This window comes from Triticum dicoccoides, chromosome 4B (genome assembly GCF_002162155.2).
Source record: "Triticum dicoccoides isolate Atlit2015 ecotype Zavitan chromosome 4B, WEW_v2.0, whole genome shotgun sequence".
NCBI lineage: Eukaryota > Viridiplantae > Streptophyta > Magnoliopsida > Poales > Poaceae > Triticum > Triticum dicoccoides.
The window spans coordinates 19,537,361-19,562,642 of record NC_041387.1 but is presented as its reverse complement, the minus strand read 5'-3'; the positions used below and the strand labels follow the sequence as shown (position 1 = coordinate 19,562,642).

The window sequence follows — 25,282 nt, the reverse complement described above, 5'->3', positions numbered from 1 at the left end:
GACTACGGGTATCTCCGAAAGTGTCTGTTGGGTGACATGGATCGAGACTGGGATTTGTCACTCCGTATGACGGAGAGGTCTCACTGGGCCCACTCGGTAATGCATCATCATAATGAGCTCAAAGTGACCAAGTGTCTGGTCACGGGATCATGCATTACGGTACGAGTAAAGTGACTTGCCGGTAACGAGATTGAACGAGGTATTGGGATACCGACGATCGAATCTCGGGCAAGTAACATATCGATTGACAAAGGGAATTGCGTACGGGGTTGATTGAATCCTCGACATCGTGGTTCATCCGATGAGATCATCGTGGAGCATGTGGGAGCCAACATGGGTATCCAGATCCCGCTGTTGGTTATTGACCTGAGAGTCGTCTCGGTCATGTCTGCTTGTCTCCCGAACCCGTAGGGTCTACACACTTAAGGTTCGGTGACGCTAGGGTTGTGAAGATATGTATATGCAGAAACCCGAATGTTGTTCGGAGTCCCGGATGAGATCCCGGACGTCACGAGGAGTTCCGGAATGGTCCGGAGGTAAAGAATTATATATAGGAAGTGCAGTTTCGGGCATCGGGACAAGTTTCGGGGTTATCGGTATTGTACCGGGACCACCGGAGGGGTCCCGTGGGCCCACTGGGTGGGGCCACCTGTCCCGGGGGGCCACATGGGCTGTAGGGGGTGCGCCTTGGCCTAGATGGGCCAAGGGCACCAGCCCTACTAGGCCCATGCGCCTAGGGTTTCCACCATGGAAGAGTCCATGTGGTGGAAGGCACCCCTAGGTGCCTTGGGGGGGAGGGAAACCTCCCCTTGGCCGCCGCCCCCCCTAGTAGATCTCATCTACTAGGGCCGGCGCCCCCCCCCCTTGGCACCCCTATATATAGTGGGGGAGAGGAGGGACTTGACACACCAGCCCCTGGCGCCTCCCTCTCTCCCCGTTACGTCTCTCCCTCGTAGTCTTGGCGAAGCCCTGCTTCTGTCACGCCCTGCATCCACCACCACGCCGTCGTGCTGCTGGATCTTCATCCACCTCTCCTCCCCCCTTGCTGGATCAAGAAGGAGGAGACGTCTCCCGTCCCGTACGTGTGTTGAACACGGAGGTGCCGTCCGTTCGGCGCTGGTCATCGGTGATTTGGATCACGTCGAGTACGACTACATCATCACCGTTCTTTTGAACGCTTCCGTGCGCGATCTACAAAGGTATGTAGATGCATCCAATGACTCGTTGCTAGATGAACTCCTAGATGATCTTGGTGAAACGAGTAGGAAAATTTTTGTTTTCTGCAACGTCCCCCAACACCACGTTCATGTGGGTCCCCCATGCAGGTGGGCCCCACTCCGGAACCTTCTAGAACTTTCCCGGTACAATACCGAAAAATCCCGAACATTTTCCGGTGGCCAAAATAGGACTTCCCATATATAAATCTTTACCTCCGGATCATTCCGGAACTCCTTGTGACATCCGGGATCTCATCTGGGACTCCGAACAACATTCGGTAACCACATAAAAACTTTCTTTATAACCCTAGCGTTATCGAACCTTAAGTGTGTAGACCCTACGGGTTCGGGAACCATGCAGACATGACCGAGACATTCTCCGATCAATAACCAACAGCGGGATCTGGATACCCATGTTGGCTCCCACATGTTCCACGATGATCTCATCAGATGAACCACGATGTCAAGGACTCAATCAATCCTGTATACAATTCCCTTTGTCTAGCGGTATTGTACTTGCCCGAGATTCGATCGTCGGTATCCCGCGATACCTTGTTCCATCTCGTTACCGGCAAGTCTCTTTACTTGTTCCATAACACATCATCCCGTGATCAACCCCTTGGTCACATTGTGCACATTATGATGATGTCTTACCGAGTGGGCCCAGAGATACCTCTCCGTTACACGGAGTGACAAATCCCAGTCTCGATTCGTTCCAACAGAACAGACACTTTCGGAGATACCCGTAGTGCACCTTTATAGCCACCCGGTTACGTTGTGATGTTTGGTACACCCAAAGAATTCCTACGGTATCCGGGAGTTGCACAATCTCGTGGTATAAGGAAATGAACTTGACATTAGAAAAGCTTTAGCATACGAACTACACGATCTTTGTGCTAGGCTTAGGATTGGGTCTTGTCCATCACATCATTCTCCTAATGATGTGATCCCATTATCAATGACATCCAATGTCCATGGTCAGGAAACTGTAACCATCTATTGATCAACGAGCTAGTCAACTAGAGTCTTACTAGGGACATGGTGTTGTCTATGTATCCACACATGTATCTAAGTTTCCTATCAATACAATTATAGCATGGATAATAAACGATTATCATGATAAAGGAATTATAGTAATAATAACTAATTTATTATTGCCTCTAGGGCATATTTCCAACAGTCTCCCACTTGCACTAGAGTCAATAATCTAGTTCACATTGCCATGTGATTAACACTCACAGGTCACATCGCCATGTGACCAACATCCAAAGAGTTTACTAGTGTCACTAAACTAGTTCACATCATCATGTGATTAAGACTCAATGAGTTCTGGGGTTTGATCATGTTTTGCTTGTGAGAGAGGTTTTAGTCAACGGGTCTGCAACATTCAGATCCATATGTACTTCGCAAATCTCTAGGTCATATTGTAAATGTTGCTTCCACGCTCCACTTGGAGCTATTCCAAATGATTGCTCCACTATACGTATCCGGTTTGCTACTTAGAGTCATTCGGATAGGTGTTAAAGCTTGCCTCGATGTAACCCTTTACGCCGAACTCTTTATCACCTCCATAATCGAGAAACATGTCCTTATTACTCCAAGGACAATTTTGACCGCTGTCTGGTGATCCACTCTTTGATCACCTTTGTACCCTCTTGCCAGACATGTGGCAAGGCACACATCAGGTGCGGTACTTAGCATAGCATACTGTAGAGCCTACGTCTAAAGCATAGGGGACGACCTTCGTCCTTTCTCTCTCTTCTGCCGTGGTCGAGCTTTAAGTCTTAACTTCATACCTTACAACTCAGGCAAGAACTCCTTCTTTGACTTATCCATCTTGAACACCTTCAAGATCATGTCAAGGCACGTGCTCATTTGAAAGTATTATTAAGCATTTTGATCTATCCTTATAGATCTTGATGCTCAATGTTCAAGTAGCTTAATCCAGGTTTTCTATTGAAAAACACTTTTCAAATAACCCTATATGCTTTCCATAAATTCTACATCATTTCTGATCCATAATATGTCAACAACATATATTGATCAGAAATTCTATAGTGCTCCCACTCACTTCTTTGGAGATACAAGTTTCTCATGAACTTTGTATAAACCCAAAATCTTTGATCATCTTATCAAAGTGTATATTCCAACTCCGAGATGCTTACTCCAGTCCATGGAAGGAACGCTGGAGCCAGCATACCTTTTAGCATCCTTAGGATCGACAAAGCCTTTCTGATTGTATCACATACAACCTTTCCTTACGAAAACTGGTAGGGAAACTTGTTTTGACATCCATCTACCAGATTTCATAAATGCAGCTAATGCTAACATGATTCCGACGGACATAAGTATCGCTACGTATGAGAAAAATCTCATCGTAGTCAACTCCTTGAACTTGTGAATAACTCTTCGCCACAAGTCGAGCTTCATAGACGGTGACATTACCATCCACGTCCGTCTTCTTCTTAAAGATCCATTTATCTCAATGGCTTGCCGATCATCGGGCAAGTCCACCAAAGTCCATGCTTTGTTCTGATACATGGATCCTATCTCGGATTTCATGGCTTCTAACCATTTGTCGGAATATGGGCCCACCATCGCTTCTCCATAGCTCGTAGGTTCATTGTTGTCTAGCAACATGACCTTCAAGACAGGATTACTGTACCACTCTGAAGTAGTACGCATCCTTGTCACCCTACGAGGTACGGTAGTGACTTGATCCGAAACTTCATGATCACTATCATAAGCTTCTACTTCAATTGGTGTGGGCTCCACAGGAACAACTTCATGTGCCCTGCTACACACTTGTTGAAGTGATAGTTCAATAACCTCATCAAGTCTCCACCATCCTCCCACTCAATTTTCGAGACAAACCTTTCCTCGAGAAAGGACCCGATTCAAGAAACAATCCCTATTGCTTTCGGATCTGAATTAGGAGGTATACCCAACTGTTTTGGGTGTCCTATGAAGATGTATTTTATCCGATTTGGGTTCGAGCTTATCAACCTGAAACCTTTTTCACATAAGCGTCGCAGCCCCAAACTTTTAAGAAACGACAACTTAGGTTTCTCCAAACCATAGTTCAAACGGTGTCGTCTCAACGGAATTACGTGGTGCCCTATTAAAGTGAGTGCGGTTGTCTCTAATGCCTAACCCATGAACGATAGTGGTAATTCGATAAGAGACATCATGGTACGCACCATATCCAATAGGGTGCCACTATGATGTTCGGACACACCATCACACTATGGTGTTCCAGGCGGTATTAATTGTGAAATAATTTCCACAATGTCTTAATTGCGTGCCAAAACTCGTAACTCAGATACTCATCTCTATGATCATATCATAGACATTTTATCCTCTTGTCACGATGATCTTCAACTTCACTCTGAAATTACTTGAACCATTCAATACTTCAGACTTGTGTTTCACCAAGTAAATATACTCAGTATCTACTCAAATCATCCGTGAAGTTAGAAAATAACGATATCCAGTGCGTGCCTCAGCACTCATTGGACTGCACACATCAAAATGTATTACTTCCAACAAGTTGCTTTCTTATTCCATTTTACTGAAAACGAGGCTTTCAGTCATCTTGCCCATGTGGTATGATTTGCATGTCTCACGTGATTCAAAATCAAGTGAGTCCAAACGGTCCATTTGCATGGAGTTTCTTCATGCATATACACCAATAGACATGGTTCGCATGTCTCAAACTTTTCAAAAACGAGTGAGTCCAAAGATCCATCAACATGGAGCTTCTTCATGCGTTTTATACCAATATGACTTACATGGCAGTGCCACAAGTAGGTGGTACTATCATTACTATCTTATATCTTTTGGCATGAACATGTGTATCACTACGATCGAGATTCAATAAACCATTCATTTTAGGTGCAAGACCATTGAAGGTATTATTCAAATAAACAGAGTAACCACTATTCTCCTTAAATGAATAACCGTATTGCGATGGACATAATCCAATCATGTCTATGCTCAACGCAAACACCAAATAACAATTATTTAGGTTTAACACCAATCTCGATGGTAGAGGGAGCGTGCGATGCTTGATCACATCAAGATTGGAAAACACTTCCAACACATATCGTCAGCTCACCTTTAGCTAGACTCCTTTATTCCGTAGCCTTTTATTTCGAGTTACTAACACTTAGCAACCGAACCGGTATCTAATACCCTGGTGCTACTAGGAGTACTAGTAAAGTACACATTAACATTATGTATATCCAATATACTTCTATCGACCTTGCCAGCCTTCTCATCTACCAAGTATCTAGGGTAATTCTGCTCCAGTGGTTGTTCCCCTTATTACAGAAGCACTTAGTCTTAGGTTTGGGTTCAACCTTGGGTTTCTTCACTAGAGCAGCAGCTGATTTGCCGTTTCATGAAGTATCCCTTCTTGCCCTTGCCCCTTTTGAAACTAGTGGTTTTACTAACCATCAACAATTGATGCTCCTACTTGACTTCTACTTTCGCGGTGTCAAACATCGCGAGTACTTCAAGGATCATCATATCTATCCCTGATATGGTATAGTTCATCACGAAGCTCTAGCAGCTTGGTGGCAATGACTTTGGAGCAACATCACTATCTCATCTGGAAGATCAACTCCCACTCGATTAAAGTGATTGTTGTACTCAGACAATCTGAGCACAAGCTCAACGATTGAGCTTTTCTCCCATAGTTTGAGGCTTAGAAAATCGTCGGAGGTCTCATACCTCTTGACGTGGGCATGAGCCTGAAATCCCAATTTCAGCCCTCGAAACATCTCATATGTTCCGCGACGTTTCGAAAACGTCTTTGGTGCCTCTACTCTAGACCATTTAACTGAACTATCACGTAGTTATCAAAACGTGTATGTCAGATGTTCGCAACATCCACAGACTACGTTCGAGGTCCAGCACACCGAGCGGTGCATTAAGGACATAAGCCTTCTACGAAGCAACGAGGACAATCCTCAGTTCACGGACCCAGTCCGCATAATTGCTACTATCAACTTTCAACTAAATTTTCTCTAGGAACATATCTAAACAGTGGAACTAAAGCGTGAGCTTACGATATAATTTGTAAAGATCTTTTGACTATGTTCAGGATAATTAAGTTCATCTAAGTGATTACATGATCCGAGTCAACTAGGCCGTGTCCGATCATCATGTGAGACGGACTAGTCATCATCGGTGAACATCTTCATGTTGATCGTATCTACTATACGACTCATGCTCGACCTTTCGGTCTCTTGTGTTCCGAGGCCATGTCTGTACATGCTAGGCTCGTCAAGTCAACCTAAGTGTTTCGCGTGTGTAAATCTGGCTTACACCCGTTGTATGTGAACGTTAGAATCTATCACACCCGATCATCACGTGGTGCTTCGAAACGACGAACTTTCGCAACGGTACACAGTTAGGGGGAACACTTTCTCAAAATTTTAATGAGGGATCATCTTATTTACTACCGTCGTTCTAAGCAAATAAGATGTATAAACATGATAAACATCACATGCAATCAAATAGTGACATGATATGGCCAATATCATATTGCTCCTTTTGATCTCCATCTTCGGGGCTCCATGATCATCATCGTCACCGGCATGACACCATGATCTCCATCATCATGATCTCCATCATCGTGTCTCCATGAAGTTGTCTCGCCAACTGATTACTTCTACTACTATGGCTACCGGTTAGCAATAAAGTAAAGTAATTACATGGCGTTGTTCAATGACACGCAGGTCATACAATAAATAAAGACAACTCCTATGGCTCCTGCCGGTTGTCATACTCATCGACATGCAAGTCGTGATTCCTATTACAGGAACATGATCAATCTCATACATCACATATCATTCATCACATTCTTCTTGGCCATATCACATCACATAGCAAACCCTGCAAAAACAAGTTAGACGTCCTCTAATTGTTGTTTGCATGTTTTACGTGGCTGCTATGGGTTTCTAGCAAGAACATTTCTTACCTACGCAAAACCACAACGTGATATGCCAATTGCTATTTACCCTTCATAAGGACCCTTTTCATCGAATCCGTTCCGACTAAAGTGGGAGAGACTGGCACCCGCTAGCCACCTTATGCACCAAGTGCATGTCAGTCGGTGGAACCTGTCTCACGTAAGTGTACGTGTAAGGTCGGTCCGGGACGCTTCATCCCACAATACCATCGAAACAAGATTGGACTAGTAACGGTAAGCATATTGAACAAAATCAACGCCCACAACTACTTTGTGTTCTACTCGTGCAAAGAATCTACGCAATAGACCTAGCTCATGATGCCACTGTTGGGGAACGTAGCAGAAATTCAAAATTTTCCTATGTTACACCAAGATCTATCTATGGAGAGACTAGCAATGAGGGGAAGGAGAGTGCATCTACATACCCTTGTAGATCGCTAAGCGGAAGCGTTCAAGAGAACGGGGTTGAAGGAGTCGTACTCGTCGTGATCCAAATCACTAGAGATCCTAGTGCCGAACGGACGGCACCTCCGCGTTCGACACATGTACAGCCCGGTGACGTCTCCCATGCCTTGATCCAGCAAGGTGAGAGGGAGAGGTTGGGGAAGACTCCGTCCAGCAGCAGCACGATGGCGTGGTGGTGATGGAGGAGCGTGGCAATCCTGCAGGGCTTCGCCAAGCACCGCGGGAGAGGAGGAGTACTTGGGAGAGGGGAAGGGCTACGCCAGGGGAAGCGTGTAGCTCCCATGCGCCTCCCCACTATATATAGGGGTAGAGGGGGCTGGTTTCTTGCCCTCCAAGTACATTGGGGCGTTGGCAAAGGTGGGAGGAAAGAAATCCCATCATTTCCTTCCCCACTCATTGTTATCCCCCTTTTTTAGGGATCTTGATCTTATCCCTTCGGGATATGATCTTATTCCTTCTAAGGGGGGATCTTGGTACGCCTTGACCAGGGGTGTGGGGCCTTGACCCCACTACCCACGTTCATGTGGGTCCCCCATGCAGGTGGGCCCCACTCCAGAACCTTCTAGAACCTTCCCGGTACAATACCGAAAAATCCCGAACATTTTTCGGTGGCCAAAATAGGACTTCCCATATATAAATCTTTACCTCCGGATCATTCCGGAACTCCTCGTGACGTCCGGGATCTCATCCGGGACTCCGAACAACATTCGGTAACCACATAAAAACTTCCTTTATAACCCTAGCGTCATCGAACCTTAAGTGTGTAGACCCCACGGGTTCGGGAACCATGCAGACATGACCGAGACGTTCTCCGGTCAATAACCAACAGCGGGATCTGGATACCCATGTTGGCTCCCACATGTTCCATGATGATCTCATCAGATGAACCACGATGTCAAGGACTCAATCAATCCCGTATACAATTCCCTTTGTCTAGCGGTATTGTACTTGCCCGAGATTCGATCGTCGGTATCCTGCGATACCTTGTTCCATCTCGTTACTGGCAAGTCTCTTTACTCGTTCCGTAACACATCATCCCGTGATCAACCCCTTGGTCACATTGTGCACATTATGATGATGTCTTACCGAGTGGGCCTAGAGATACCTCTCCGTTACACAGAGTGACAAATCCTAGTCTCGATTCGTGCCAACCCAACAGACACTTTCGGAGATACCCGTAGTGCACCTTTATAGCCACCCAGTTACGTTGTGACGTTTGGTACACCCAAAGCATTCCTACGGTGTCCGGGAGTTGCACAATCTCATGGTCTAAGGAAATGATACTTGACATTAGAAAAGCTTTAGCATACGAACTACACGATCTTTGTGCTAGGCTTAGGATTGGGTCTTGTCCATCACAACATTCTCCTAATGATGTGATCCCATTATCAATGACATCCAATGTCCATGGTCAGGAAACCGTAACCATCTATTGATCAACGAGCTAGTCAACTAGAGGCTTACTAGGGACATGGTGTTGTCTATGTATCCACACATGTATCTGAGTTTCCTATCAATACAATTATAGCATGGATAATAAACGATTATCATGAACAAGGAAATATAGTAATAATAACTAATTTATTATTGCCTCTAGGGCATATTTCCAACACCATCAAGCCTATCAGTGACGACACAGAGGAACTCTCAAGGAAATATTGTTTTCGGCAATTAACTTGCTGGCCTGCTTGAACACCCAACAGTCTCTATTGGTGTGGTTGGCTGGCTTTTCAGAGGTGCCATGTATCTGGCATAGACGGTCGAGTATTCGGTCCAGATTGGACGGACCCGGAGTGGTTCTTTTGAATGGCTTCTTCCGCTGACCGGGTTTAGAGCCTCGGAATCCGGCATTGACTGCCGTATCCTCCTTATCGTCGCCGTTAATGCGGCGCTTGTTTTTGATTCGACGTGACCTGCCGTTGTTGTCCTTAGTATCCGGACTGCCAGAGTTTTTACGGAGATTGTTGCTGCGGGCTAGCCAGCTGTCCTCTCCCGCACAAAAGCGGGTCATTAGCGATGTGAGGGCTGCCATGGATTTCGGCTTTTCCTGCCCCAGGTGCCGGGCTAGCCATTCATCCCGGATGTTATGTTTGAAGGCTGCAAGGGCCTCTGCATCCGGACAGTCGACGATTTGGTTTTTCTTCGTCAAGAACCGTGTCCAGAATTGTCTGGCCGATTCGTCTGGCTGCTGAATGATGTGGCTTAAGTCATCGGCGTCTGGTGGTCGCACATACGTGCCTTGGAAGTTATCAAGGAATGCGGCCTCCAGGTCTTCCCAACATCCAATTGACTCTGCGGGCAAGCTGTTAAGCCAATGCCGAGCTGGTCCTTTAAGCTTGAGTGGGAGATACTTGATGGCATGGAGGTCATCACCGCGGGCCATATGAATATGGAGAAGATAGTCTTCGATCCAAACTGCGGGGTCTGTTGTGCCATCGTAGGATTCGATGTTTACGGGTTTAAACCCTTCGGGGATCTGATGATCCATTACTTCGTCAGTGAAGCATAGAGGGTGTGCGGCGCCCCTGTATTGGGCAATATCACGACGCAGCTCGAGAGAGCGCTGTCTGCTGTGTTCGGCCCGGCCGGGATTGTTATGTCCGGCGCGACGGTATTCGTCGTGGGTAGTGGGGCGCCCTCGTGATCCGTAGATGGATCTGGATTGTCTTGCCTTGTCCTCCAATATATCTCGCAAGTCCGGCGCGTTCCCTCTTGGCTTCGTACTCTTGGAGCGATGCAGGGGTACGGATTTGGCTGGGGGCCTGGATGCCTCTCTGTCACGACCACGGGGCGGTCGGTCAGCCACGTCGTGCGCTGGTGATGAAGGTATGTACGCTTCCTCCTCTAATCGAGGGAGCAGCTTGCGTCTTGGGTAACTTTTGGAGGGGCGTTCGAGTTTATACTCTTCGCCCGCGAGGACCTCGGTCCATCGATCGGCCAGCAGATCTTGATCAGCTTGGAGCTGTTGCTGCTTTTTCTTTAGGCTATTTGCCGTGGCTATGAGCCTGCGCTTGAAACGCTCTTGTTCGACGGGATCCTCAGGTACGACGAATTCACCATCGTTGAGGCTTGCTTCATCTTCGGAGGGAGGCATATAGTTATCATCCTCAACCCCTTCGTCTGCCGCCCTGTCGTGAGGGCTTGCTTCTGCGTCCTCCTGCGCTAAGTCTTGCTAGAGGGGATTGTCTTCGGCACTCTCCGGAGTGTTATTGTCTCCCGTGCTGGAATCTCCATTCTTGCCGTGGCGGGATTTAGAGCGGCGCTGCTGACGTCGGCGTTTGGGCTGCTTCTTTAGAGAATCTGCCTCCGCTACTTCTTCGCCATCCCCATCTTTTGGGGTGTCCACCATGTATATGTCGTATGACGAGGTGGTCTTCCAGTGCCCTGTAGGCGCTGGTTCCTGTTCGTCTCCGGCATCGTCGTCCATAGCGTCGATGTCATCGGAGTCGTAGTCTAGCATGTCGGTTAGATCCTCGACAGTGGCTACAAAGTGGGTGGTGGGTGGGCTCTGAATTTCTCCATCGTCCGAACTCCAACCGTCCTGGCCATAGTCCGGCCAGGATTCTCCTGATAGCGAGAGACGCTTCAGTGAATTCAGGATATCGCCAAAAGGCGAGTGTTGGAAAATGTCCGCGGCGGTGAATTCCATGACCGGCGCCCAATCCGTATCAATTGGTAGGGGCGCGGGAGGTTCGGAGTCCGGCGAGGAGTCTGGCGCCTCGGAATCACAGGTTTCGCAGGGGACAAGATCAGTGTTTGGCTCCATCGCCGTGGATGTTGAAGCCCCCAGGGCGGCGTCTACCCACCGGCCCTCGATATGGGCGATCGGCTCCGGGCTGATGGCCGAAGCGGATCCGAGTGCGGCCACCAAGGCACTGTCCGGCGGCAGAGCTAGATCGTGCCCATCGTTACAGTGCGGCGCCCTTGGCTGTGGCTCGAGTCTGTCGAAGATCAAGTCTCCGCGGACATCGGCCATGAAGTTTAAGCTTCCGAATCTGACCTGACGGCCAGGGGCGTAGCTTTCGATCTGCTCCAGATGGCCAAGAGAATCGGCCCGCAGTGCAAAGCCGCCGAATACAAAGATCTGTCCGGGGAGAAAAGTCTCACCCAGGACAGCGTTGTTGGTTGAAGATGCCATCAAGCCTATCGGTGACGACACAGAGGAACTCTCAATGAAAGCACCAATGTCGGTGTCAAAACCGGCGGATCTCGGGTAGGGGGTCCCAAACTGTGCGTCTAGGCGGATGGTAACAGGAGACAAGGGACACGATGTTTTTACCCAGGTTCGGGCCCTCTCGATGGAGGTAAAACCCTACTCCTGCTTGATTGATATTGATGATATGGGTAGTACAAGAGTGGATCTACCACGAGATCAAGGAGGCTAAACCCTAGAAGCTAGCCTATGGTATGATTGTTGTTCGTCCTATGGACTAAAACCCTCCAGTTTATATAGGCACCGGAGAGGGCTAGGGTTACACAGAGTCGGTTACAATGGTAGGAGATCTACATATCCGTATTGCCAAGCTTGCCTTCCACGCCAAGGAAAGTCCCATCCGGACACAGGACGAAGTCTTCAATCTTGTATCTTCATAGTCTTGGAGTCCGGACGATGATGATAGTTCGGCTATCCGGACACCCCCTAGTCCAGGACTCCCTCAGCCATCTTCATCATCCCGGTGCTATCCATGATGAGGAGGGAGTAGTTCACCCTCGGGGCTGAGGGTATGTACCAGTAGCTATGTGTTTGATCTCTCTCTCTCGTGTTCCATCTATGGCACGATCTTGATGTATCCCGAGCTTTGCTATTGTATTTGGATCTTATGATGTTTCTTCCCCTCTACTCTCTTGTGATGAATTGAGTTTCCCCTTTGAAGTTATCTTATCGGATTGAGTCTTTATGAGAACACTTGATGTATGTCTTGCCGTGATTATCTGTGGTGACAATGGGATATCATGTGCCACTTGATGTATGTTTTGGTGATCAACTTGCGGGTTTCGTGACATTGGGAACCTATGCATAGGAGTTGGCACACGTTCTTGACTCTCCGATAGAAACTTTGGGGCACTCTTTGAAGTACTTTTATGTTGGTTGGATGAATCTGATATTGTGTGATGCATATCGTATAATCATGCCCACGGATACTTGAGGTGACAATGGAGTATCTAGGTGACATTAGGGTTTTGGTTGATTTGTGTCTTAAGGTGTTATTCTAGTATGAACTCTATGATGGATCGAGCGGAAAGAATAGCTTTATGTTATTTTACTACGAACTCTTGAATAGATAGAACAGAAAGGATAACTTTGAGGTGGTTTCGTACCCTACCATAACGTTTGTTCTCCGCTATTAGTGGATTCGGAGTGACTCTTTGTTGCATGTTGAGGGCTTGCTATATGATCTATCTATGTTATTATTGTTGAGAGAACTTGCACTAGTGAAAGTATGAACCCTAGGCCTTGTTTCCTATCATTGCAATACCGTTTACGCTCACTTTTATCGCTTGTACCTTGCTGTTTTTATATTTTCAGATTACAAAAACCTATATCTACTATCTATTTTGCACTTGTATCACTATCTCTTCGCCGAACTAGTGCACCTATACAATTTACCATTGTATTGGGTGTGTTGGGGACACAAGAGACTCTTTGTTATTTGGTTGTAGGGTTGCTTGAGAGAGACCATCTTCATCCTACGCCTCCTACGGATTGATAAAGCTTAGGTCATCCACTTGAGGAAAATTTGCTACTATCCTACAAACCTGTGTACTTGCAGGCCCAACAACGTCTACAAGAAGAAGGTTGTGTAGTAGACATCAGCAGCACGGACTAGGACATGCCTGACTGAGAGCAGTACTTCCGCTGGCGCGGTACTACCGCTCCCCCTTGGGGTACTACCGCAAGGCAGGAAAGCCCCAGCCCACGAAGAGCGCGGATGAATAAAAATACATCCGTGCCTACTTCCGCTGGAAACAAAATAGTGCAAAAATCCGACGCGGTACTACCGCTAGGGAGCGGTACTACCGTATACCAGCTGAACCAGGCCGCGCACGGTACTACCGCGCACAAAGCGTGGTACTACCGTGGAGGCGCGGATGTAAAAAATTACATCCGCTCCTACTACCGCGATGCAGCGGTACTAGGCATGAGGGCTACGGTACTACAATTCCAGGGGAGCAGTACTACCATGGGCACCCGTGGTACTACCGTGCTGGACGAGCGGTACTACCATGGGGCCGCGGATGTAAAAAATTACATCCGCCCCTACTACCATACCGGAGCGGCACTAGGCCTGGGAGCCACGGTACTAAGACTCCAGAGGAGCGGTACTACCGTGGGCTCCAGCGGTACTACCGCAGGTGCTTGCGGTACTACCGCTCTAGGAAGCAATACTACCGCAAGTTCAGCAATAGCCGCTAGAAAAAGCACAAAGAGGATAACAGAGGGAAGCTCCAAAGTGCAAAGGAAAGGTGGAGGCAAGGAGGGAAACGTGTACGTGATGATTCCACCCGAACCTTTCCGACGCGGACCCCTTCTTAATAGTACGGCCCTCCTACGACTCAAATCCACCAAAAAGAAACGTAGAACAACGCCGTCTTCAATAGTCTTCGAGGGGCACCGAATGGTCTCGTGCCTAGTGATGAAGCGTCTGTGAAACTCAAGGCACATGATTAGTCCGCAAAAGCATTGTCATCAATCACCAAAACACCTTAGGGATAAATATGCCCTTACAGCTGTGCGAGACAACGGCAGCACTCGCGGCGGTGGACGTCAGCGAGGCGGAGTCGCATTCTCCGGCACCCCAATGATGCAGCAGTCAGGGCCCGCAACTGCATTGTGGTGGACGTCACTGACTCATTTCAGGATGGATCCATCATCGATCTGATGTCCACCGACACCGTTCGGGTTATGGGCTCCGACGAGGAAGAGTAGGGCATGGGAGACGGCGTCGCCTTGAGTCCCGTGAGCCGGCTTGTGTCCCATGCCTACTCTACCTTGCCGGCGACCAGACCAACACTCTGGTCAGTGCAGCCTCGTGCTGGACATGGCCACGACAGAACCGGGCGAGCTCCGGTTAGATTAGGTTTCATGTTGCATGTAAAAAAAATGAATTTGAGGTTTCTAGTTTGAGGTGTCCGGTTGTAGAATCAAATATTTGAGGTGTGACCGGCCAGTGTCCACAGACGTGCCCGGGCGAGCTTCGGTTAGATTAGGTTTCACGTTGCATGTAAAAATATGAATTTGAGGTTTCTAGTTTGAGGTGTCCGTAGAATCAAATATTTGAGGTGTGATCGGCCAGTGTCCGCGGACTTGCCCGGGGGGCATCCTCGGGCATTTGAGAGGCCAGATTTGTCCATCGCGCCTGTAGATGCTCTAAGGGACTATGGCCATGGCATGTCACTGGATCTCAGTCCCTCACTAAGGGTATCTCTAACCGATCTCTTATAGTTTTGACGAGCAAACGACGGAATATCTCTTAACTCCATATATTTGCTCCACTAGAAAAGTGTGGTTCCAAATCGATCCTCTAAACTTAATTCCTCTTTATTTTTTCAAATCTTCCAAAATTTAGATTTAGTTTACATACTACATTTCAACTAAATATTTGCACATATATTAAAATTTCACACAATTAAGGTTCACACAACTCACAAATATTACAAATTCAGAATTTACAAACCTAATTATTCAAATTCAAACACATGGAAGGGTTCAAATGAATAAAAGAGCATGATAAAAACAAACTTGCCATGTTTCAAAAAGGTAAATGACCATGTTCTAAAAATTATTCATCATGGTCAACTAAAGTAAGTGACCAGGATGGCAGCTGATCTCCTCTGCGCAGACACGTGTGTCAAATTTGACGGATTTGACCTATACATGAAATCAAGTCACAAAATGAACTGTCCGTGAAACTATTTCACGCGGCTGACCCGTGGCGCCTAGCTCTCAGGCGCTGCACTAGTGCAACGCCCGGGAGCTAGGCGCTGCACTAGTGCAACGCCCGGGAGCTAGGCGTTACACTGTATAGTGTGGCGCCTAGCTCTCAGGCGCTGCACACTGACTTAGTAATTTTCTGAACACACGGGTGCGACGCTGGCCGTGTAGCGCCTACCTCTGAGGCGTTGCACAGTGTAGTGTGGCGCCGTCGTGTCGGGCGTCACACAAAAAGGTCAGCCGCGTGAAATAGTTTCACGGACAGTTCATTCTGTGATTTAATTTCGTCTATAGGTCAAATCCGTCAAATTTGCAAATTTGACAGGTTTGACCTATAGACGAAATCAAATCACAAAATGAACTGTCCGTGAAACTATTTCACGCGGCTGACCCATGGCGCCTAGCTCTCAGGCGCTGCACTAGTGCAACGCCCGGGAGCTAGGCGCTGCACTAGTGCAACGCCCGGGAGCTAGGCGCCACACTGTATAGTGTGGCGCCTAGCTCTCAGGCGCTGCACACTGACTCAGTAATTTTCTGAACACACGGATGCGACGCTGGCCGTGTAGCGCCTATCTCTGAGGCGTTGCACAGTGTAGTGTGACGCCGTCGTGTCGGGCGTCACACAAAAAGGTCAGCCGCGTGAAATAGTTTCACGGACAGTTCATTCTGTGATTTGATTTCGTCAATAGGTCAAATCTGTCAAATTTGCCGTGTGTCGCAGTGGATCTGGTCAAGAGAGAGGAGGCCTCGTCACCCGCCGGGCGGTGCGGGGAGCATGCGGCGCACACGCTCCCACGATGCGAGTAGGGCTCCTGAACAGCTCTGCTGGGCGTCTTGCATGCTGACCGCCGTAGCATCATCCCACTGCCCTTGAGCTCGCCGCTATACTCCTCGCCATCACGCGTCGGCCACCGCAGCTCGGCGGAGAAAGTCGGTCAGGATCGAGTTAATTGGGGATCCCAGAGAAAGGAAGTGTGTGTGTGTGTGTGTGTGTTGGGCGACTGCATCGTGGAGTGGGGGAGAGGAAGTGGCGGGTCGAGGCGTTCGCCCGTTCGGCCTTTGGATCCAACGGATCTTGGCATCAAGATTAAGTATGCCGGATCGAACGACGACGGATGTGTTTGCTCCAAATGGCGAAGTCGAGATCAAAACCCACGTACAGGGAGCTCATCCCACGCGGCCTCGAGGAGGAGATGGCTGTCCCACTTGCGATCTGCCGCTCCCGGGAGGAGACATGTGCCCGACGGCGCTCGGACTCCTTCCGCCAGGAATCCATTGCGTCTGACCAGGTGCATGGATCCGCCGATAGGTGTGCCATCGCAGCCTCGTAGGAGGCGGTGCGGTCCATCTAGCGTCCGAATGCGGTGGCGGACACGCAACCCCTCCGTTGACGCGCCGAACATTGGGACGCGCCGTGGGCCTCGTCCGACGAGAACATGGCACAGCGTGCCCGCTGTGCGAGACAACGGTAGCCCTCGCGGCGGTCGACATCGGCGAGGCGGAGTCGCATTCTCCGGCACCCCAATGATGCAACAATCCGGGCCCGCAGCCGCATCGTGGTGGACGTCGCCGACTCGTCTCAGGATGGATCCATCATCGATCTGACGTCCACCGGCACCATTCGGGTTACGGGCTCTGACGAGAAAGAGTAGGACATGGGAAACGACGGCGCCTTGAGTCCCGTGAGGTGGCTTGTTTCCCATGCCTTCTCTACCTTGTCGGCGACCAAACCAACATTCTGGGAAGCATGGCCTGGTGCCGGACATGGCCATGACAGAACCGGGCGATCTTCGGTTAGATTAGGTTTCACGTTGCATGTAAAAATATGAATTTGAGGTTTCTATTTGAGGTGTCCGGTTGTAGAATCAAATATTTGAGGTGTGACCGGCCAGTGTCTGCGGACGTGCCCGGGCGCGTCCTCGGGCATTTGGGAGGCCAGATTTGTCCATCACGCCTGTAGATGCTCTAAGGGACTATGGCCATGGCATGCCACGGGATCTCAGTCCCTCACTAAGAGTATCTCTAACCGATCTCTTATAATTTAGACGAGCAAACGACGGAATATCTCTTAACTCCATATATTTGCTCCTCTAAAAAAGTGTGGTTCCAAATTGATCCTCTAAACTTAATTCCTCTTTTTTTTTCAAATCTTCCAAAATTTAGATTTAGTTTACATACTACATTTCAACTACATATTTGCACACATATTAAAATTTCACACAATTAAGGTTCACACAACTCACAAATATTGCAAATTCAGAATTTACAAACCTAATTATTCAATTTCAAACACATGGAAGGGTTCAAATGAATAAAAGAGCATGATAAAAACAAACTTGCCATGTTTCAGAAAGGTAAATGACCATGTTCTAAAAATTATTCATCATGGTCAACTAAAGTAAGTGACCAGGACGGCAGTTGATCTCGTCTGCGCAGACGCGTGCGTCAAAGTGGATCTGATCAAGAGAGAGGAGGCCTCGTCACCCGCCGGGCGGTGCGGGGAGCATGCGGCGCACACGCTCCCACGATGAGAGGAGGGCTCCTGAACGGCTCTGCTGGGCGTGTTGCGCGCCGACGGCCGTAGCATCATCCCACTTCTCTTGAGCTCGCCGCCGTACTCCTCGCCATCAAGCGTCGGCCATAGCATCATCCCACTTCTCTTGAGCTCGCCGCCGTACTCCTCGCCATCAAGCGTCGGCCACCGCAGCTCGGCGGAGAAAGTCGGAGAGGAAGTGTTTGTGTGTGTGTGTGTGTGTGTGTGTGTGTGTGTGTTGGGCGACCGCATCGTGGGGGTGAGGGGAGAGGAAGTGGCGGGTCGAGGCGTTGGCCCGTTCGGTCTTTGGAACGAACGGATCTTGGTAATGACGTGGCCATTATATATGCATCAAGATTAAGTATGCAGGGTCGAACGACGACGGATGCGTTCGCTCCAAACGGCGAAGTCGAGATGAGGGTCTGTACACACTTGCGGACATGTGCACTGCCACGTAAATCGAAACTACTGCTTGGACGACAGTAGCCAGGTACTCCTACTAGTAGCTGCATGGATTTGGCTAGGATGGGCGACGTGGGCTGCATGCTTTGCTAGGCAGAAAAGCAGGAGACGGCCGCCCCGCGCCCCGATAATTCTTCATCATTGCCTCCGCTACAGCGTGCCCTTAATGGCGACTAGACGTGACGGCGGTTTGGTGCGAGAACGTGCCCCCGCGCCGGCCGGTTGCGTGCGCGTCGGCTCGAAAGATCTCCTCGTTCCGCGAGCGCGCGAGGAGAATGCGGGGAGACCCCTGACCGATCGCGCCGCTCCGCTCCGAGTCCCTGACACGCGGGCTCCACATGTCACCGCCGTTTCTCTTTCCCCGATAGTACATCTCCGAGCCCGTCTTTCTATATAGTAGCGTCGTCGTCCAGGCCGCTTGAGCTTCGTACGTTCTCTTCTACCAACTCCTTGGGTTTCGGTAGGGTTTGGTCCTAGCTTGTCCATGTCTTCGCGAGGTGGAGGCGGCCGGCGCGGCGGCCACGGCCGCGGCGACCAGTCGTCCGGAGCGCACGAAGGTGGCCGCGGTCGGGGCGGTGGCGGCCGAGGGAGGGGCCGAGGGGAGGAGGCCGGGGGCGAGCGCGGCCGCGGAGGACACGGCCACGCGCCGCGCGGTCGCTCCGGAGAGCAGGAGCCACATGGAGGACGCGGCGGGGACGGCCGAGGGAGGGGCCGAGGCGGTGAGCGCGGTGGCCATCGGGACGACGCGGCGAGAGGCCGAGGTGGTCGAGGCGCTTCGCAACAACCTGCAGCTGGCGGGCGGGGTGGCGTCGCCGCGGTGGGGGAGCACGACCCGCGTTACGGCGGCACTGGACCTGGCCGAGCCGGCCAGCAAGTGGCGGCCCCGACGGCGGCGGTGGAGGTGCTGGGTGCCGAGGTCGAGCGGAAGATGGTGCTCTCTAAGGCCGCAGGCGAGCGGCCGTCGTCGTCGTCCTCCGCTCCGGTGACGGCGAAGGAGCAGCGGAGGGTCGTCATGGAGCCTCCGGTGCCGGCGGCGCCGGCCAATCTGCCGCCGGTGTCGACCAAGGCGGAGAAGTTCCCGGCGCGGCCGGGGTTCGGGACCATCGGGCGGAGGTGCCGCGTCCGCGCCAACCATTTCCTCGTGCAGGTCGCCGACAAGGAGATCTACCATTACGATGTACGTATGCTCGAACCCGTTCGGTGATATTCGTAAATATTCATTTCATTTCATTCGTTGTAAGCTGTATTTTGAACCATCAAGTGGATTTGGATCAAAATAGAACCAATCACATGTCTTAGCTAATCCAAACGTTATTAAAGAAACAAGCAGATGCCAAAATCAGCCAACTTACAAGTTTCATGCAAATTTAAGGTTTCACCTTCAAAAGTGGGTGAATAATTTCTGCAAGCACATGATCATGGTTAATAATTTTCACCTTCAAAAGTGGGTGAATAATTTCTCCAAGCACATGATCATGGTTAATTTTTACCTTCAAAAGTGGGTGAATAATTTCTGCAAGCACATGATCATGGTTAACAATTTTCACCTTCAAAAGTGGGTGAATAATTTGATTCTGCAAGCACATGATCATGGTTAATTTTCAGCATAACAACCGTCTTCCTGTTGCGCAGGTGACAATTGATCCGGAAACGAGGTCTCGCGGTTGGAACAGATCAATAATCAACGAACTCATAAAATTGTACAAGGAACACTTGGACGGTAGGCTGCCTGTTTATGATGGAAGGAAGAGCCTGTATACCGCTGGTGCACTGCCGTTCAAGAACAAAGTGTTTGTCGTCAAACTTGCTAATGCCGCCAAAGGGAATAAACGGTAGAACGAAAACATTTCAGTTTTCCTTTTTGTGATCAAAACCTGCTTGTTCATGTAATGGTTTTAACATAGTACTGGTTCTTGTGTTATAGCGAGGAGGAATACAAGGTGACCGTAAAGCTTGCTTCAAATCTGGATATGTACAGCCTCCGGCAGTTTTTGGCTGGTAGAAGCAGGGAGCTTCCACAGGACACTATCCAAGCTCTCGACATCGCCCTAAGGGAGTGCCCCACAACAAAGTAATCCATTAGTACTTTCTTGATGTGGAGTAGAAAGTTTTCATTTTCTGAGTTGGCCTGTTTTCATTTCTTATATTTGTAATTCAAAATTTTGTGTGCATCTTCTTTAAATTGAAACAGGTATGTATCGATCTTTAGATCGTTCTTCTATCAGTCATTTGGACATGGTGGCGCAATTGGCAACGGTGTTGAATGCTGGAGGGGTTATTACCAAAGCCTTCGCCCCACACAGATGGGTTTGTCACTAAATATTGGTACGGCTGTGCCTAAATGTGTTCTTGTCACTAAATATGGGATCGCATTAAGGTATGAATGATGCTGGCTTATTGTTCTCCTTAACTATTATTTTTTCTTCTCTCTTTTTTGAAAAGGAGGTTAAAACCCCCGGCCTCTGCATCAGTGTGATGCACACAGCCATTCTTATTAATTATTAATTTTTTCTTCTGTCTACCAAACTAACTGTTGCATTCCCTTTTCTTTTCTGCTTTATATAGTTGAAGAAAGCCCTTAGAGGTGTCCGGGTTGAGGCCACTCATCGGACGGATAAAACCATACGCTACAAGATCACTAGCGTATCCTCAGCTCCATTGAAGGAATTAATGTATCTATTCACTATTATACCCTGTTTACTTCATGCACTTTCTTTACATTTTCATTTATTTAGTTACATGATGCTGTTAAATAATTGTGATTATTTATAGGGTAGGTAGAAATGAGCTCAACTGCGATTTTCCTGTGATTGTTTGCTATTGCAGGTTTGATCAAGATGGTGTGCGCGTATCAGTAGTCCAGCACTTTAAGAAGCAATACAATTACACTTTGAAATATACCAATTGGCCATGCCTTCAGGCTGGCAGTGACAGCAGACCGATCTATTTGCCTATGGAGGTGCTTATGGCTGATCTTCTTTTGTGACTCGCTAAGTTTGTCTTTTGTTTTTGTAGTCAAATCAATAGCTTGTACATATGATTTCTTCAGGTTTGCAGCATTGTTGGAGGACAAAGGTATTCTCGGAAGTTGAATGAACGCCAAGTTTCAAGCATACGAAAGATGGCATGTGAAAGACCAGCTCAATGGGAGAGCAGTGTTCTAGAGGTGAATATTAGCCCTTAATTCTCATTTACTCCGCAGTTGGTATTTGTAGCATAGCATAAGTGTACAGTTTTGCATTGCTCTTATATCAACATATTTGTATGCGTTTGATTTGAGGATATATGATCTGATTCCTTCTTTTTATTCCCAGATTGTTAATAGGAATAATTATGGTAATGATGAATATTCCAAAGAATTTGGCATGAAAGTCATGAACCAACTTGCATTGGTCGATGCTCGTGTACTACCTGCCCCAAGGGTAACTGCTTTTAAAGAAAATGACCTTACTGTTTTTACATAATTTTTTATTTATTTGACCTCTTAAATATTTCTCCTGTTGTTAGCTTAAATATCATGAATCTGGACGGGAAAAAGTATGTAATCCTTCAGTAGGACAATGGAACATGATAAACAAGGTATTATACCCTAGACCCTATTTCCGTGTGACATAAAAACTTCATTTCTCAGCAACATTGTTATGCTCAGTGTTTATGTTTATCAATATCACTTTTGTCTTGCATGTTATTTAGCACTAACATGTAAGTGGAGAACATTTGTGTCAGTCTCTAAACTTCTTGATATATGATATCATGCATTCAAATGATTGTATATACTTAATTTGCCTGGCTGTTTGTAGCGATGTTTCTATATCTTTTGTCTATTTCATTTGCTTTCTACATCAGTCTTGGTAATTCTAATTTCGTTGTTTTTCCCAGAGAATGGTGAATGGAGGATCTATCAACCATTGGGCATGTCTAACTTTCGCGTCTCGACTTCATCCAAACGACATCGGCATGTTTTGCCGTGATCTGGCTCACATGTGCAATAGCATTGGCATGGTAACCTTTTCTTCTTCTGGAATGAACCTCTGTCGCTAGCATCATATATACTGACTGAATAAATTTTCCTGTTGTAGGAAATGAACATGGAACCATGCGTGAATATCACACAAGCGCGCCGTCAGGACACAGTGGAGTCTGCAATCAGAAATATCCATAGGCATTCTGCAGAAGTGCTCACTAAGCAAGGTCTAGAAGGGAAGCAACTTGAATTATTGATCATCATATTACCTGATATTAGTGGTTCCTATGGTATGTTCTTCAAGTTGATTTTCTGAGCTGATATCTGACTATTTTAAAATAGAAATCAGTTTTAATTCCAAGTTTCTGCCATCTAATGCAGGAAAGATAAAACGGCTCTGTGAAACCGAGCTTGGAGTAATAACTCAGTGCTGCTTACCCAAGAATGTTCAGAAGGGTGGGAAACAATACCTTGAAAATCTTTCTCTGAAGATCAATGTTAAGGTATGAATCAATTGCTAGCTGCTCGACAATCAGGCCTGCGAAATGCTAAGACCTTTGCTGTTTTATGATTAGGTCGGAGGTCGGAATACAGTACTTGAAGATGCTTTGTACAAGAGGATACCCCTTCTGACAGATGTGCCTACGATAGTTTTCGGAGCTGATGTTACCCACCCAGCTGCTGGAGAAGATGCATCTCCATCTATTGCAGCAGTATGTCATTCTTCTCTCTCTCATCATGTCAAGTTTGTTAATTTGAAGTCTGCTTATTTGACAAGAGACTGTCAGAGTGGGACGCACTAATTAATAGCGCTCAACTTCCGTTTCTATTTTTTTTTTCACTTTTTATCAGTACCATCTGTATTGGAAGTTTGGAATAGCTTTGCATTTTCGGTAACAAAAGGAACGATATGTCAGAACAAAAGTAGCGATATTCATTGTAAAAGGCTGCTAAGCTTTTACTTGTGCTTCAAAGGAGAAACATACTACCTATCTATTTTTTCAATTTGCTTTGTGTGGATGGTACAGATCCTCTCTTTCTGTTTGCCGTCTTGGCACCATACTATGAATAACGCATGATAGAATTTGGAGTTCTGGAACTAAGGCTTCTACATCCTCACATTGTAGGTTGTTGCATCTATGGATTGGCCAGAAGTAACAAAATACAAATGCTTGGTCTCTTCACAAGGCCCTAGGGAAGAAATAATTGCCGACCTTTACACGGAAACAATGGATCCACAAAGGGGACGTGTTGGTGGTGGCATGATAAGGTAATGCAAGATACGGAAGTATTTGCCTAGTTTTCCTTTTTGCAACAATAACATTGAATTCTTGAAATTTTGCAGGGAGTTGCTTCTCTCTTTCTACAGAGCAACTGGATGCAAACCTCACAGGATCATATTTTATATGTTTGTAAAGCGTGCAGTCTTTGTTTTTCCAAGAATCATTTCTTAGTCTCTGCTTAATACTGAATCGTTTAATATGCAGAGATGGTGTTAGTGAGGGTCAGTTCAGCCAAGTGTTGCTTTATGAAATGGATGCGATTCGCAAGGTTCTTCTCACCCCCTTTGACCCTCTCCATATAACGCCACATTCGTCCTTTATTTTCGTTTTCAACATTCTCCGGGCTTGTGCTACACCATGTCAGCTAGTGATTAATTCATACCCTGACATTCTAATTTCTAATGTGTTTGCCACACCATGTTCTTCTTGTTCCCAGGCTTGTGCCACTTTACAGGCGGGTTACCTCCCACCAGTCTCATTTGTTGTTGTGCAAAAGCGGCATCACACTCGCCTATTTCCTGAAAATCATCGTGCGCGGGATCTGACGGATAGAAGTGGGAATATCCTACCTGGTAAGTTTACCTGGTTAATTAGCATAATGTGTGCATAATGTGTGCATAACTTTGTACTAACTTTAGCACAAAGTTGAGTCATCTATTCTGGGACGGAGGGAGTAGATTTTACGTACCAAAGTGTGTTCCAGTAATAACAAGATTAAAGTATCAAGTGTGCATTGTCCTCAGGTACTGTTGTCGACACAAAGATCTGCCATCCTACAGAGTTTGATTTTTACCTCTGCAGCCATGCTGGTATTCGGGTAATGTTGCATGATTCACATTTTCGTGAAGTCCCATACTTCTAGTGTACTGGGCAAATGTTTCATGACTCGATACTAAAGTCTCTCCTGTGTTTTCCTTTGGACAGGGAACAAGCCGCCCGACACACTATCACGTTCTTCTCGACGAAAACCGTTTCAGTGCTGATGCCCTGCAAACCTTGACCTACAATCTCTGCTACACGTAAGCCGCTCTAAGCCAGTTTCCTCCATGATCAATGATGCATAGCCAGCATACTGTTGTACCCTGTTATCTAACTATCTAACTTTTTTCTTCTGACGGTTCCTCGCTCGCAGCTACGCCCGGTGCACGCGATCGGTCTCTATAGGTACGCATTTAACCAAGTCTTCAAATCTCTGTATCAGCTTGCAAGGCAGGTGCTCATGATTTTAGACATGAGCAATGTCTTTTGACTTGCTTCTGATTCTGGTTATTGCTACCGTGACAGTTCCTCCGGCGTACTACGCGCACCTGGCGGCCTTCCGTGCGCGCTACTACATGCAGGACGAGTTCTCCGACGGGGGCTCGTCGTCGGCCACGGCCAGGTTGGCGCCTACGAGGCAGCTCCCCAAGATCAGGGACAGTGTCAAGGAGTTCATGTTCTACTGCTGA

General features: G+C 47.7%; 1 protein-coding gene across 1 annotated transcript; it reads left to right on the top strand.

Moving 5' to 3' along the window:
- Nucleotides 1-16,722: 16,722 nt before the first annotated feature.
- LOC119292434 (protein argonaute 12-like) lies at nt 16,723-25,282 on the top strand. The gene is made up of 23 exons (XM_037571278.1): nt 16,723-16,881; nt 19,052-19,348; nt 19,459-19,764; nt 20,220-20,419; nt 20,512-20,658; nt 20,779-20,938; nt 21,153-21,259; nt 21,414-21,546; nt 21,637-21,753; nt 21,902-22,009; nt 22,095-22,166; nt 22,467-22,589; nt 22,667-22,841; nt 22,933-23,054; nt 23,127-23,264; nt 23,679-23,821; nt 23,897-23,959; nt 24,039-24,102; nt 24,271-24,406; nt 24,578-24,651; nt 24,759-24,853; nt 24,967-24,998; nt 25,119-25,282. Exons 1-23 carry the CDS (start codon nt 16,723-16,725, stop codon nt 25,280-25,282), a joined length of 3,135 nt encoding a protein of 1,044 aa, XP_037427175.1.

Excerpts from the sequence above, each read along its gene's own strand:
- LOC119292434 (XM_037571278.1), top strand. The coding sequence starts at position 16,723 with ATGGCGAAGTCGAGATCAAAACCCACGTACAGGGAGCTCATCCCACGC. Across the intron at positions 20,420-20,511 it reads GCCGCCAAAGGGAATAAACG|CGAGGAGGAATACAAGGTGA; the intron begins GTAGAACGAAAA and ends CTTGTGTTATAG. Across the intron at positions 24,407-24,577 it reads AAGTGGGAATATCCTACCTG|GTACTGTTGTCGACACAAAG; the intron begins GTAAGTTTACCT and ends CATTGTCCTCAG.